This window comes from Pan paniscus, chromosome 5, assembly GCF_029289425.2.
Source record: "Pan paniscus chromosome 5, NHGRI_mPanPan1-v2.0_pri, whole genome shotgun sequence".
NCBI classification, from domain to species: domain Eukaryota; kingdom Metazoa; phylum Chordata; class Mammalia; order Primates; family Hominidae; genus Pan; species Pan paniscus.
In genome coordinates, this window is record NC_073254.2 from 169472572 (window position 1) to 169486480 (window position 13909).

Sequence of the window (13909 nt, forward strand, 5' to 3'; positions counted from 1 at the left end):
CTAGGAACATTTCATTTACCTGTCCCATCTATGTTTTTCTGTCACAAAGACATATACTAAGACTTTGGAAAAAATCCAAAGGGGATTACACTTGAAATGTGCTGTGTTTTCACTTTTTTTTTTGTACATCTTATTCACAGTGAATCAAATAAAATAGCTTTACAGCTTACTAAAACTCAAACTTGTTCTCAAAGGAAGCAGTTTAAACATTTTCAACTGAAAAATCAGCAACACAATGATTCTACATCAGGAAATCGAACCAGGGAGACAAAAAGCAGCTCTAATAGAAAGCGTGTCTTGTCAAAAGGTTAAAAATAAAAATAAAGGCCCGGGGCCGGGCGCGGTGGCTCACGCCTATAATCCCAGCACTTTGGGAGGCTGAGGCGGGCGGATCACAAGGTCAGGAGATCGAGACCATCCTGGCTAACACGGTGAAACCCCGTCTCTACTAAAAACACAAAGAGTTAGCCGGACGTGGTGGCAGGCGCCTGTAGTCCCAGCTACTTGGGAGGCTGAGGCAGGAGAATGGCGTGAACCTGGGAGGCGGCGGAGCATGTAGCGAGCCAAGATTGCGCCACTGCACTCCAGCCTGGGTGACAGAGCGAGACTCCGTTTCAAAAATAATAATAATAAAAATTAAAATAAAAAAAAATAAAGGCCCGTTGAGGTGGCTCATGCCTGTAATCCCAACGCTTTGGGTCTTTACAAAAAATAGAAAAAATTAGCTGGACGTGGTGGCGCAACTGTAGTCCCAGCTACTCAGGAGGCTGAGGCACAAGGATTGCTTGAGCCTGGGAAGTCAAAGCTGCAGTGAGCCCTGTTTGCACTACTGCACTCCAGCCTGGGTGACAGATGACAGAGCGGAACCCTGCCCCCTCCCCCCCCCACCAAAAAAACCCACACATATCATGAGGAAAATCCAACTTATTTACAAAGAATGGGTCATCTTCAGGCCTGAGATCCCAATATGTTATGGTAAAATTGTGGGTGCACCGTCCTCTTTGGAAAAAGGGGGTAAGGAACAGATCTGGCTCAATCCATGCTAAGAATCTGGTTTTAAAAGATCAAAGAAGTTTCAGAGAAAAACCTAACATCACTGTATGCCCCAGGGGTGTCATTTACCATGAATGAAAGGGCTGGGAACGCACTCTCCCTGAGGTGCCCCCCAGGCCTGCCAACATCTCATGAAATCTGGTAGTAAACTGGCAAGAGTTCCCTCTGCACCAGCAGGCTGCAGGAAGTTTGTGGGGCTGGGGGCTGGTCTTCTCTGGTCTTCCCCTGGGAAGTGCCTCCCACTTTCCCCAAACTGCCAAGCTACCAAGCCCTCGAGTGAACAAATGAGCCATAGTCTGGAGGGCTGGCATGGTAACCAGAATGTGTGGATGCTGCCAGGAGAGGCCAGGGCCCCCTGAGGATTCGGGGGTCGGCACTCTGGCAGGACCATCTCACTTCTTAGCCATTGCAAATGAGTAGGCCCTTTCTCCTCAAACCCAGAGCAGTAGCTGGCTGGAAGAAACGGCACCAGGAAGGTGGCAATAAACTCTGACTGAGCTCATGTTAGTTTTCTCCTAACCCACCTGTAGATTTGAGAGCAAAAGTCCTGACTCACCCAGCCCCAGTTTAACTGTGAAGTGCGGCTGTCATGTTTACAGTCCCAGTTATTCAGGAGGCTGAGGCAGGGGGATCACTTGAATCCAGGAGTTTGAGGCTGTAGTGAGCTATGGTCACACTACTATACTCCAGACAGAGTGACAGAGTGAGACTCTGTCTTTTTTTTTTTTTTAAGACGGAGTCTCGCTCTGCTGCCCAGGCTGGAGTGCAGTGGCATGATCTCAACTCACTGCAACCTCCGCCTCCCAGGTTCAAGCGATTCTCCTGCCTCAGCCTCCTGAGTAGCTGGGACTACAGGTGTGTGCCACCATGCCTGGCTAAATTTTTGTATTTTTAGTAGAGACAGGGTTTCACCATGTTGGCCAGGCTGGTCTCGAACTCCTGACCTCAAGTGATCTGCCTGCCTCAGCCTCCCAAAGTGCTGGGATTACAGGCATAAGCCACCGTGCCGGGCCGAGACTCTGTCTGTTTAAAAAAAGAAGAAAAAGAAGTAAAAGAAGGCAGCTCAGCTGGTACAGTAGAAAGCCTATTCTGGAAACTGCCATGATGGATGGCTAAAAGAATATTGGAGATAATTAACCCTTAGCCAAACAGTATGTGTCTGTGTGGTGTGTGTATGTACATGTATGAGAGACTGCGTGTGTGTGTGTGTGTGTGTGTGTGTGTGTGTGTGTGTGTGTATGTGTGTGTGTGTGTTGGGGGTATGTGTGTGAAGGCCCCAGAAGGCGGCCCTGGGACAAAGCGCTCCTGCCACTTGTCCCCAGCATAGGACAGCCACACAATTCAGAGCACAGGAGAGCCCACACCTGGAGGCTGGGCTCCCCTTGCGGGTGGGGTTAGCAATAGCTAACATGAAAACTTCCAGATAGCAGACCTCCCCTGGCCACCTGACTACATATTTCAAACATTACCTGAAGCAATGAAATTCAAGACCATTCACAGTCTTTTTTAAACTTCTGACTACGACCCACATTGAGGTTAGTTACATGGCTGCCAAGGGGGTAGGGACACAGGATAGGTAACAAGAGTTCAGACTCAGCCTGATTGCACAGGGTGCGCTTTGACCTGTCCCAGTCCACTGTGTTTGTGGTGGTGACCCACTAAATTGATTTTGTGACCCACTTGTGGATTCTACTGCAGCTTGGACCTGCAGTCTCCGTGCACATGGAAAATCATTCCCTCCACGGAAGTGGGTGGACCTCCCCGCAGCAGGCCCCGGCCTCAGTGAGGATCACCAAGTGCCACCAGGCCCCCACAACCCCGCTCAGGAGGAGGAAGCAGGCTTCCCTGACCATCTTTAAAGAAAAGGGGGCGCCATGATGGGCCCACTCAGGTCCAGGCTGGCAACCACAGGTCTACCCGTCCAAGACGCAGGGCGAGGCTGGGCCATTCCCTGCAAGTGCGTGTTGGTCCCTTAGGGCTTGCCCAGGGGCGCCCCCGCGCTCTGGGATCTCTGTACCAGGAGGATGAGCCTGGCGAGGTCTGAGAGCTCCGGGAACGCGGCCATCACGCGGTCCACCTGGTCACGCGGGAAGACGCTGTAGAGCGCGATGCGAGCCCGGGCGCGCGCGTTCCCCTCGTCGTCCTCGGCCGCGTACACTGAAAGTCCCCCAGTGGCGCCGTCGCCCCAGGCCGGCTCCGCCCAGACGGAGCGCCCAGGGAAGCGGTCGGAGCGGGGTGGACGGGCCCACGGGTCGTCGGGTGGCCTTCGCGGGGAAAGCAAGTCGCCGTGCAGGTCCCTAGGGCGGTGTTCGCCCCGCGGCTGGAGCTGCAGGCCGGGCGGAGGCGGGAGGTCGCCCGGGGAGAACTGGCTCTCCGGGCTAGGGAGGCTGAGCGGGCCTGGCACCCGGCCGCCCGCGGACACCCAGTCTGGCCCGCCCAGTCGGGGCGTGAGGCTGCAGGCGGGGCCCGGGAGAGGCGGCCCCAGGGGCCCCAGGTCGTCGCTGAAGGCCAGCCGAGAGAAGCTCCCTCGCAGGGCGGCCAGGTCCGGGGACCCCCGCGCCGGCGGGAGGCTGTGCGCAAATGGTTCCCGGGGGGCCGCCCGGGCTCCTGCGGAGCCGCCCGGGGCTCTCGGTGGCCGCTGCTCCTCGGCGCCCGAGCCAGGCCGGGCCCCTGTCTTGGCGCGGAGCTCGTCGGCCACCGCCAGTTGCGCGTGGTGCGGCCTCTCCGGGTGGTAGAACTTGCACTTGATGCCGTAGGTGCATTTCTTGCCTGAAAGGGGCGGGGGCAGAGAGGGCGCGGCGTGAGGCCCGGGGGCGCGGAGGGGCGGTGGTTCCTGGTGCATCCGGGGAGTGCCGGCCCGCGGCCTCTCCGTGGAGATTCCTCCAAGCAGGCCCCCAGGCCGCCGCGGACTCCTCAGACTCAGCGCCCTGGAAACGCCTCAAGGTCTGGGCGCGGGGCCGAGGTGGGGAGAAATGCCCGGGAGGCGCGGGCGGCCTGGGTGAGGGGGCGCTGAGCACACTCATCCCAGGGTATGCAGAGGAGTGTCGTTCCCAGGTCCCTTTGACCAGAGACTAAGACCAAATCTCTGGATTCAAAGACTTTCAGCCTCCAATTCCCCAGGGACCCTGTGGATAGAGCCAGGCTTAGGGAGCGGGCGGTAGGGAGTGGGTGCTCGGGGCATAGGACTGCGCCTGCAGTGCCGCCTCAGTTCCCACCGTTCTCCGTGTTCGCTGTGCTAACGCTTGCCCTCACCCTGCACGCTGTTCTAACAGAGTCGTGAACAAATGGTCAAGTGTTACCATCCAAACCCAAGGCTTCTTAGAGTGAAAGGGGGAAGGAGGAGTCAGCCTGAATATATGTATGGTCACCTAATTCTAACAAGAAATGATTGACTGTCACCCAAGTCTTTACTGAACTTGGAAACATCAAATAACTTGGCGAAGCAAGTCAGTGAAAGAGCTGGCTAGAAGGCTGGCATCCGCCAGGGTGCTGGGATAAAATTCTTAACTCTTCATGGATAGCAGTGACCAAAGTCCATAGGGTGGAGGGGTGGAGAGCAGGGTAGGGTGAGGACAGAAGCTGCCAGGGGCCAGGTGAAGGGACTGAGACCCGCAGCTGGGTTTGTGTCCAGGCTCCCGGCTTCTCAGACACAGCTTTGCTGTGTGCATGACCCCTGCATCCGACCCTGGCATGGGACCCTGGCTCCCATGAAATCACCAGCCAGGATGTCAGTTCTACAATAACCCTGTCAGGAAAGTTAACTCTCCAGGTAGCACAGCTGGAGGGCAGAATTTGGGCAAGAGCCCAGGCCGCTGAGCACCAGGCCAGTGCTTTTTGACTGTGCTCCTGTACTGCCCCCACACAAGGCCCTGAACAGGGCCTGCGAAGCACTGGGCCCTACCCACCATAGGGACAATGCTGCCAGGATGGTTCTGGGGGCTTCGGCTTCCTGCTCAGGAAGTTGCTCAGGGAGGGTCCATGGCGGCCCAGGGGGTCATCAGGAGGCATGAACCTGGAAAATAAGCACAGGGGCAACTGCAAGACCACCTGGGATTTGCCACCAGCACCTGTACAAAGGGAGCAGGCCCAAGTTCCCCAAGAGCACCAGGAAGCATTCGGCCCCGGGCCCACCATCACCCAGCGGGATGTCACAGCATCTTAAAGCAAAACCTTCCCTTCACACTGAACCCCATGCAGAGCACACAGCACAGCTCTGGCCCTCTTTGGGTGTTTCTCCTGCTGTGGTTCAAGCCAGCAGTGTCAGAATCACCTAGCAACTTAAAAATGCAGTCATCTGAGTGCAGTGGTTCACATGGGTAATCCCAACACTTTGGGAAGCTGAGGCAGAAAGATCCCTTGAGCTCAGGAGTTCAAGACCAGCCTGGGCAACATAGTGAAACCTTGTCGCTACAGAAAGCAAAAAAAAAAAAAGAAAATTAGCCAGATGTGGTGGTGAATGCCTTTAGTCCCAGCTACTCGGGAGGCTGAGATAGGAGGATGGCTGAGCTTGGGAGATGGAGGCTGCAGTGAGTCGTGATTGTGCCACTGCACTCCAGCCCCGGTAACAGAGTGAGATCCTGGCTTTAAAAAAAAAAAAAAAATTACAGCCTCTGAGCTTCACGCAAGACCTGCTTCATCAGAATCTGAAGTTGTTCAGGAATCTGCACAACTGGGAGATTGAAGTGGGCAGATTGCCTAAGCTCAGGAGTTCACAACCAGCCTGGGCAACACGGTGAAACCTCATCTCTACTAAAAAATACACAAAAATTAGCTAGGCATGGTGGCGGGCACCTGTAGTCCCAGCTACTGGGGAGGCTGAGGCAGGAGAATTGCTTGAACCCGGGAGGCGAAGGTTGCAGTGAGCCGAGATCATGCTACTGCACTCCAGCCTGGATGACAGAGTGAGACTCCTTCTCCAAAAAAAAAGAACTTCCCAGGTGATTTTTATCCAGGAAAATGAAAGTATAATTGCTCTAAGGGCTCCTCTGGCTTCCCACTGTCCTCAACAAAAGGTTAGAAACCTCTATGAGGTTAACAGCTCCAGAAAAGCCAGGAGTGGTGTCATACCCCTGTAGTTCCAGCTACTAGAAAAGCTGAGGAAGGAGGATTCCTGGAGCCCAGGAGTCCAGCCTGGGCAACAGAGCTAGACTCTATCATCTCTAAATAAACAAACAAACAAACAAACAAAAAACAGTTCCAGAAGGTTTCAGAGTTGTATGAGCTCCTTGAGGCTTCGGTCCCATTTCTCCTGTGTTTCACCCCGTGCCAAACACAGCTCTGGGCTGTGAACCTCCAGGTGAAGAGATTCAACAGGAACAGGGAGTTTGAATCAGTGAGGAAGTGGATCCCAGGTGCTGCCTGCACATACAGCCACCTCGCAGACTTAACCTCCTGCTCTGCGCACCCGGGGGGCACAGGGTCTGGTCTCAGTTTCCATGGCTGCCCTGCCCCTGATCTGCCCTTCTCTCCTCCCTGGCATGGAGCCCTAATGAGGAAGGGAATGCATGCTCAGAGTTCAACAGGGAAAACCCAATTCCTCAGAAGGAAAACGCCCCTCGCTGAGTGAGGTCCACTTTTTACATAAATACTTTTGTTCCCAAGGCCACTTCCAGGTCATACAAAGGTTCCGTAGAAAGGTTGGGATTCTAAATCAAGGAGAAGATGTTTTATGGGTTGCTGTCCCCCTAAGAGTCCAGAGTCATGCTGAAGTCCCACTCTGCAGAGAGCTGGGTGATCCCCGGCCCTGTGTGGCCTCCAAAGCTCAGCTCCCAGCTGCACAGCCAGCTTGTCAGAATTGGGCCTTGACCAAGAATCTGGGGAACCGCCCACTGTGGTTATTAAAAGTTCCCAAAGACTTCCTCTCCTGCTCTCTCAGGAGCAGGAGCTGTGCCAAGAGGGCCCTGTGGACGTGCCCGGGGCACCAGGGCAGGCTCCCTCGCTCACAAGCGGGCGGCAGGCCCTGCCTCCTGGCAGGCCCTTAACAGAGGCCAGTGCGTCAAAAGGACTTGGCTCCCGCCCCAGGCTGTCATCAGGCCAGAGATGGCCATGTCCCTGAGAGCTCAGTGAGGATTTCTGGAGCCCATAGTTACCAGACTAGCCAGATTCCTCCAGGCTACAGATGGACAGTGAGAGCCGCTGGCCTTTTGTAGCTGGAAATGACAATGGGGGCTCCTGCAGGGTGCTGCTGCCATGCCTCTGGCCCTCCACCTCCACGGCTGCAGGGGCAGTTGGCCTTGGGGACCACAGTACCCCCTGCTGCACCATGTCCTGGGAATAGCTGCTACCACTTCTGGGGCACAATTCTCTCTAGTCCTCACAATGATCTCAGAGGTGACATTATTAATCCCTTTTCAAGGTGAAGAACATTCAGCTCAGAGAGGTTGAGTGGTTCCCCCTTGACTCCCAGCCAGTAAGTGGCAGGGCCTCAGATGGAAACCTCACCTGCCCTCTCCAAAGCCCCAGCCCTTTCTCAAACACCACACTGTGTCCCTGGGTCCGGAGTCAGCAGCTGCTCAGCCGTGTGCAAGCAGCCTAAGCCCAGACCTCTTTCCCCATCGACCCTTCCCCAGCCACAGCCATTCACTCGGTCATTCCTTTACAACTACTTACTGCACCCCTGTGGGCCAGGCATGCTGGAGACACCGCACGTAAGACAGATACAGTCCCGGCCCTCACAGAGCTGAGGAGTTTGTCTAAAACCACGTTCCAAAAAGTCAGTCAGAGAGCCCAGAATGAGGGCCAAGCTAACACTGCCTGGAACAGAAATGGAAATGACAGCAACAGCCCAGCTGGCTGTGCTCTGTCACACACTGCTCTGGTCTCCAGACCCTCATCCACCTTGCCAGTGTCTGCCCTCACCATTAGCTGAGCGGTTTGTGCCTGTGGCCCTGGTGTCCCTCTCTGCCCCCAGCCATAGCCGGTTGGTCTGGGATGAACTGACCCAAGAGGCCTATTTCAGGGCTACATGAACCAGCCAGGTTCTCTTGAACATTTCAACCCAGAGTCAGGGCCAGGCAGGGGGAGATATTTACAGCCCAAAAGAAAAGATTCTGGGCTGGGCTCAGTGGCTCACACCTAAAATCTCAACACTTTGGGAGGCTGAGGCAGGAGGATCGCTTGAGCCCAGGTGTTCAAGGCTGCAGTGAGCTGTGATCATGCCACTGCACTCCAACCTGGGCAATAGAGCAAGACCCTGTCTAAGAAAAAAAAAATCTGTTGCCCACTCCCATATGTAATTCAAAATTTTGATTAAAAAAAAAAAAAAAAAAAAGACAGCCAGGCACGGTGGCTCACGCCTGTAATCCCAGCACTTTGGGAAGCCGAGGTGGACAGATCACAAGGTCAGGAGATCGAGACCATCTGGCTAACATGGTGAAACTCCATCTCTACTAAAAATAAAAAAAATTAGCCAGGCATGGTGGTGCGTGCCTATAATCCCAGCTACTCGGGAGGCTGAGGCAGGAGAATCGCTTGAACCCGGGAGGCAGAGTTTGCAGTGAGCCAAGATTGAGCCACTGCACTCCAGCCTGGGTGACAGAGCAAGACTCCATCTCAAAAAATAAAATAAAATAAAATAAGACAAAAACCTGAAATAAGTGAAAAGCAATACAACAAAGTACAGATCTTTTCCATGATGACTGTTTCAATATTCTGAAGTATGCAATTCTGTTTTTTTAAGTTAGTGGTGCCCTAAACGCATGCTTGCATGCTTGGCCCACCTCTTGGGCTTCTCTGTGGTGTGTCAGATGTGGCCCTGGGAACAGCAAGGTCAGAGCAAAGCAGCCCACCTATTGGGGACGTGCCCGCCGAGAATGCGGACCTGGGGGAGCTCTGTCTGAGGGGCTGGGTGACCGGGTGACCCCAAGCTCCTCCACCTGGTAGCAGGCGTGGCCACTGCCTCGACCCCGGACCCCCGCCCCGCCACCCCCCAGGGTGTCAGGACCCCAGCCGGACCTACCGGTCGTTGACGAAGGAGAACATGAGCAGCCTCTGCTCGATGAACCACTTCCACTCGGGGTTCTCGCTCTGCAGGTCCCGGTAGTTGTCGTTGGAGACGATGACGCCGTCCTGCTCGTAGGCCACCTTCACGATGTAGCGGTCGTCGTAGCAGACCAGGCGCTTGCCGTGCACCTTGCGGGACGGCGTGTACACCAGCACCGCCTGCCGCTCCAGCTCCGCCAGCACGTGCTGCTCTGAGGGCGGGCGACGGAGACGCGGGTGAGGGCCCAAGGGCACCGCCCCTGAGAACCACCCCCAACGCGAGGCCACCCGCTTCCCGGGCCGGTCAGATGAGGTTTTGAGGGGAGCAGGGAAAAAACACCAGTTTTTGCTGCCATAGCGTTCGCTCCTTTCACTCAATTTCACTGAATTTGCCTGAAGCCCCAGGTCAAGCGGGCAGGCGCGTGGCTTCCGTCCTGCCCACATCATGACAGGAGTCCAGAAAGCGATACTCTACAAAGGAGAGTCACTTCAGAAGGAAGGGTTCAGCCACAGCCCTTGTCCTTTTGAGGGTTCCATGCCACAATGCCCCTACCGCAGCAGGCACAAGGGCCTCCTGGAGAAAGACATTCCTGTATTAACCCGGACCTTGATGATGCCTTCAGCATGGCGGGGAGCCTGGCATTCACCTGGAAAGCCCTGCATGGGCCCCTAGCTGGGAGCCAGAGGCCCATCTTCTCCCACCATCCAGGAACCTGCCTGGGACACCTTTGGGATGGAGCACCCCATCACTGACAGATACAGGGACTCAAGAACATCATAGAAAGCATCCAGGACTAGGAATCCAGCCTGGAGTCTGGGCTGGGCTCCAGTTCCTGGGTACTTCACCCCAGTTGAATGTCCATCCAGTTTTATATTTATAAAATGAAGATAGCAACGCCTCCTCTTCCTGTCTCAGAGTGTCTGTGAGTGGACTGAGCTCAAGTGAGTGCGAGTTCTTGCAAAAACTAGTCAAGAGGTAAACATGTACCAGATGGTACAAACATTACAAGGCCTTTCTTATCAGAGGCTAAAATCTGCATCCCAGGAGGGTCAGCTGTTTGATCTGAATTTTGCCTTTGGAGACATGCAGGAAAAAAAAAAATCCGTTTGACACATAATAATTACTCAGGTCCCTCAAGTTTAAGTCCTTTCCCATATGACACTGTTGGCTGATTTTTAAAAGGTGCATAATGCAGCTATGGTACAAAGAACAAAAATAAAGATGCCACATATCTAGCACCTCCTTTGAGAAATAGGAGGTGGCTCATGTTTGGAAGTCCCCTCTGCCCCCTCAGTCTGCGATCCTCTCCATTCCCCTTAAGCCCTTAGGACAACCCTAGTTTTAGAACTCCATGTTTATAATTTCCTTGCTTTTATTTTTTTAAATGCAGATTATGAGAATCATTTTCTTTCTTTTTCTTTTTTTTTTTTTCGTTTCTTTTTTTTTTTTTTTTTTTTTTTTTTGAGACAAGATCTCACTGTGTCACCCAGGCTGGAGTGCAGTAGCACAATCATGGCTCACTGCTGCTTCTACCCTCCAGGCTCAGGTGATCCTCTTACCTCAGCCTTCCATGCAGCTAGGACTACAGGCATACACCACCACGCTCAGCTAATTTTTTTATTTTTTGTAAAGATGGGAATTCGCCATGTTGCCCAAGCTGGTCTCAAACTTCTAGACTCAAGCATCCACCCACCTCAACCTCCCAAAGTGCTGGGATTACAGGTGTGAGTCACCATGCCCCACTGAGGATCATTTTCAGTGTGGTTACACATCAGACTTGACACAAATGGAATCATACTATACATATACTTAAGCAGCTTATCTTTTTCGTTCATCATTGTGTTTGTGAGGTTTGGTTGTGCCATATGTTCATCACTGTTAGTCCTGCATCTAAGTCCCTGGCACAGAACAGGCAAGGGCCTCTTCAGGGTATATTTCCAAGAGTGAATATGGCTGAGCTGTATGGAAGGCACTTTACAAGGTAATGCCAAATTGTTTTCCAGAGTGGTGATGCCAAGTTACATACCCAACACAGCACATAAGACAACCTTGCCAATACTTGGCATTTTCAGGCTTTTGGATGTTTGCCAATCTGGTGGGCACAAAATGGCCTCCTATTGTGGTTTTATTTTGCATTTCTCTGGTTGCTAATGAGATTGAGCATCTTTTCATATGTTTGTATGTTTATATGGCCATATATGTTTTCTTTTCTGTAAACAGCTTATTCATGCTTTAGCCCATCTTTCTGTTGATTCATTGTCTTTGTCTCATTGATTTGGAGAAGTTCTCTCAAGATCTAGGCAGTAATCCTTCATCAGTAATGTGTGATGTGTAACCCGCCCCCACACCCTCACCCCAGTTTGAGGCTTGTCTTTCCACTTTTTTGTTTTTGTGGTATCTGTTAATGAATAAGAGCTTTTATTTTAGTATAGTCAAATGTATTCATTTTTCTTCATACATTTGCACTTGTTGTGGCTTATTTAAAAATTCCTTCCCTATCCCAAAGTAATTTCTCTACTTTTCGCACATTATATTTAAGTATTACACTACTGTTGAAATTCACCATTCTTCACATTCAGACCATAAAGAATAATTCAGGACAACCAGTTCACGACAGGGAACTGAACACAAGTATTTATATTCCCTTCTTCTCATAGTTCCAATGTAATGAAAGGTGGGGGGAGATCTATAATCATGTTAAAAGTAGGTTTGGGGACAGCAGCAAACCCAGGATTTTGACATACTTTGGGAAGACAGAAAGCAGAGAGGATTGTATTGATTGTGCAGCATGGAGGGGAACCACAGCCCAGAATATGCACAGAAGGCTGGAGTGGAGGTGGGAGCCATTGCCCTGCAGTCTTGGAGCACTCCTGGTGGTGGAGATGGAGTGGAAGTCGGGCAAAATCGGGATGACTAACTAACAGGTGAGCTGAGCTACTCCCTGGCAGCTGCTCCCAGAAGCATGGACCTCCACTCATTTCCCATCCCTATCCCTATAAAGAAAGTGAAGCTACAACTAGGAAGGAAGAAGCCTCCCATTGTGGCTGTTGATCTCCTAGAATAAAACCATCATCATTCTGCCATTGGAATAAGTGGTAGGCAGAGGCGCCAGGCTGCCTGCCTGCTCCATGCCAGGTATACTAAAGTGAAAACTGCCAGTCAACACAAATGGTCCACACTGCCATTCAGGGAGAAGTTTTCATACTAGGAGAGAAAACCCATGGCAACTGCGCAGATACACAGTCATGCGCTGCATAACAATGATTCAGACCACGTGTGTGACAGTGGTCCCATAAGACTATAACAGAGTTGAAAAATTCCTATCATCATAGCCATCCTGACCTTGTAGTGTGACATGTGACTCACGTGCCTGAGGTGATGCTGGTGGAAACACTCTTCTGTGCTGCCAGTTGTGTAAAAGTCTAGCACGTACAATTATGTACAGCACATAACACTTGATCATATTAATAAAGAGCTTTGCAGCTGCTCTCTTCTCACAGGTGAGCATCCCTAATCCAAAAATCCGACCAACATGATGTTCAAAGCAAATACTCATTGGAGCATTTCAGATTTGGGATTTTTGGATTAGGAATGCTCAGCCAGTAAGCATAATGAAAATATTCAGAAATTCAAAACACTTCTGCTCCCAAGTATTTCAGATAAGGGATACTCAACCTGTATAAGAAGCCAAACAACAAACAAGACCCTGTTTGTTTAAACCACAGTGTTCTGACTGTGCCTGGTGGCTCATGCCAGTAATCCTAGCACTTTGGGAGGCCGAGGCAGAGGGATGGCTTGCGTCCAGAAGTTAAAGACCAGCCTGAGCAACATGGTGAAACCCCATCTCTACAAAAAACAAAAACTAGCTAGGGCAGGGTGCGGTGGCTCACACATGTAATCCCAGCACTTTGGGAGGCAGAGGTGGGTGGATCACCTGAGGTCAGGAGTTCAAGACCAGCCAACATGATGAAACCCCATCTCTAATAAAAATACAAAAATTAGCTGGGCGTGGTGGCACGCGCCTGTAGTCCCAGCTACTCAGGAGGCTAAAGCAGGAGAATCGCTTGAACCTGAGAGGCAGAGGTTGCAGTGAGCCGAGATTGTGCCGTTGTACTATGGCCTGGGCAACAAGAGTGAAACTCCATGTCAAAAAAAAGAAAGAAAGAAACTAGCTGGGTGTGGTGATGTGCACCTATAGTCCCAGCTACTGAAGAAGCTAAGGTAGGAGGATCTCCTGAGCCAGGGGAGAGCAAGTCTGCAATGAGCCATAGTGAGACTCCACCTCAAAACTAAATAAATAAATAATAAAACTGCAGTATTCTAATATTTGTAAGTTAAAATATTCCTAGCTGATTGAAGAATTAAAAATGAAGAGGCTGGGTGAGGTGGCTCTCGCCTCTAATCCCAGCACTTTGGGAGTTCGAGGTGGGCGGATCATGAAGTCAAGAGATTGAGACCATCCTGGCCAACATGGTGAAACTCCATCTCTACTAAAAATATAAAAATTAGTTGGGTGTGGTGGCACATGCATGTAATCCCAGCTACTTGGGAGGCTGAGGCAGGAGAATCACTTGAACCTGGGAGGAGGAGGTTGCAGTGAGCCGAGATCATGCCACTGCACTCCAGCTTGGCGACAGAGCAAGATTTGGTCTCAAAAAAAAAAAAAAAAAAAAAGAAGAAGAATTCCCTGGGTCTCAGTTTTCTTCTTCTTTTTAAATAAAGAGATTAGATGAAGTTATTGGTAAATAAGTATTACCTGACCAAATAAATGTCTCTTTCAAATCCTATAAACTATTAGAAGTGGAATACAGATCCAGTGTCTCTTCGGGTGTTAAAAGTTGTCAGGCACAATTATTTTGATAACTTAACACACCA

The 13909-nt window shown here is 51.5% G+C and overlaps 1 protein-coding gene across 3 annotated transcripts in view; it reads right to left on the bottom strand.

The window, feature by feature from the left end:
* Positions 1-1796: 1796 nt before the first annotated feature.
* Positions 1797-13909, bottom strand: part of ZC3H12D (zinc finger CCCH-type containing 12D) — a 36247-nt gene continuing 24134 nt past the window's right edge. For 2 of the 3 annotated variants that reach the window (XM_057302609.2, XM_055114212.2), the window contains exons 4-6: positions 9011-9245; positions 4959-5065; positions 1797-3822 (exon numbers count right to left, since the gene is read on the bottom strand). In XM_057302609.2, coding sequence (XP_057158592.1) covers positions 3026-3822; positions 4959-5065; positions 9011-9245 — 1139 coding nt within the window. In that variant the 3' untranslated portion in view covers positions 1797-3025. The remainder of the gene's footprint in view (positions 3823-4958; positions 5066-9010; positions 9246-13909) is intronic. The other variant, XM_063605523.1, reaches the window with a different exon arrangement.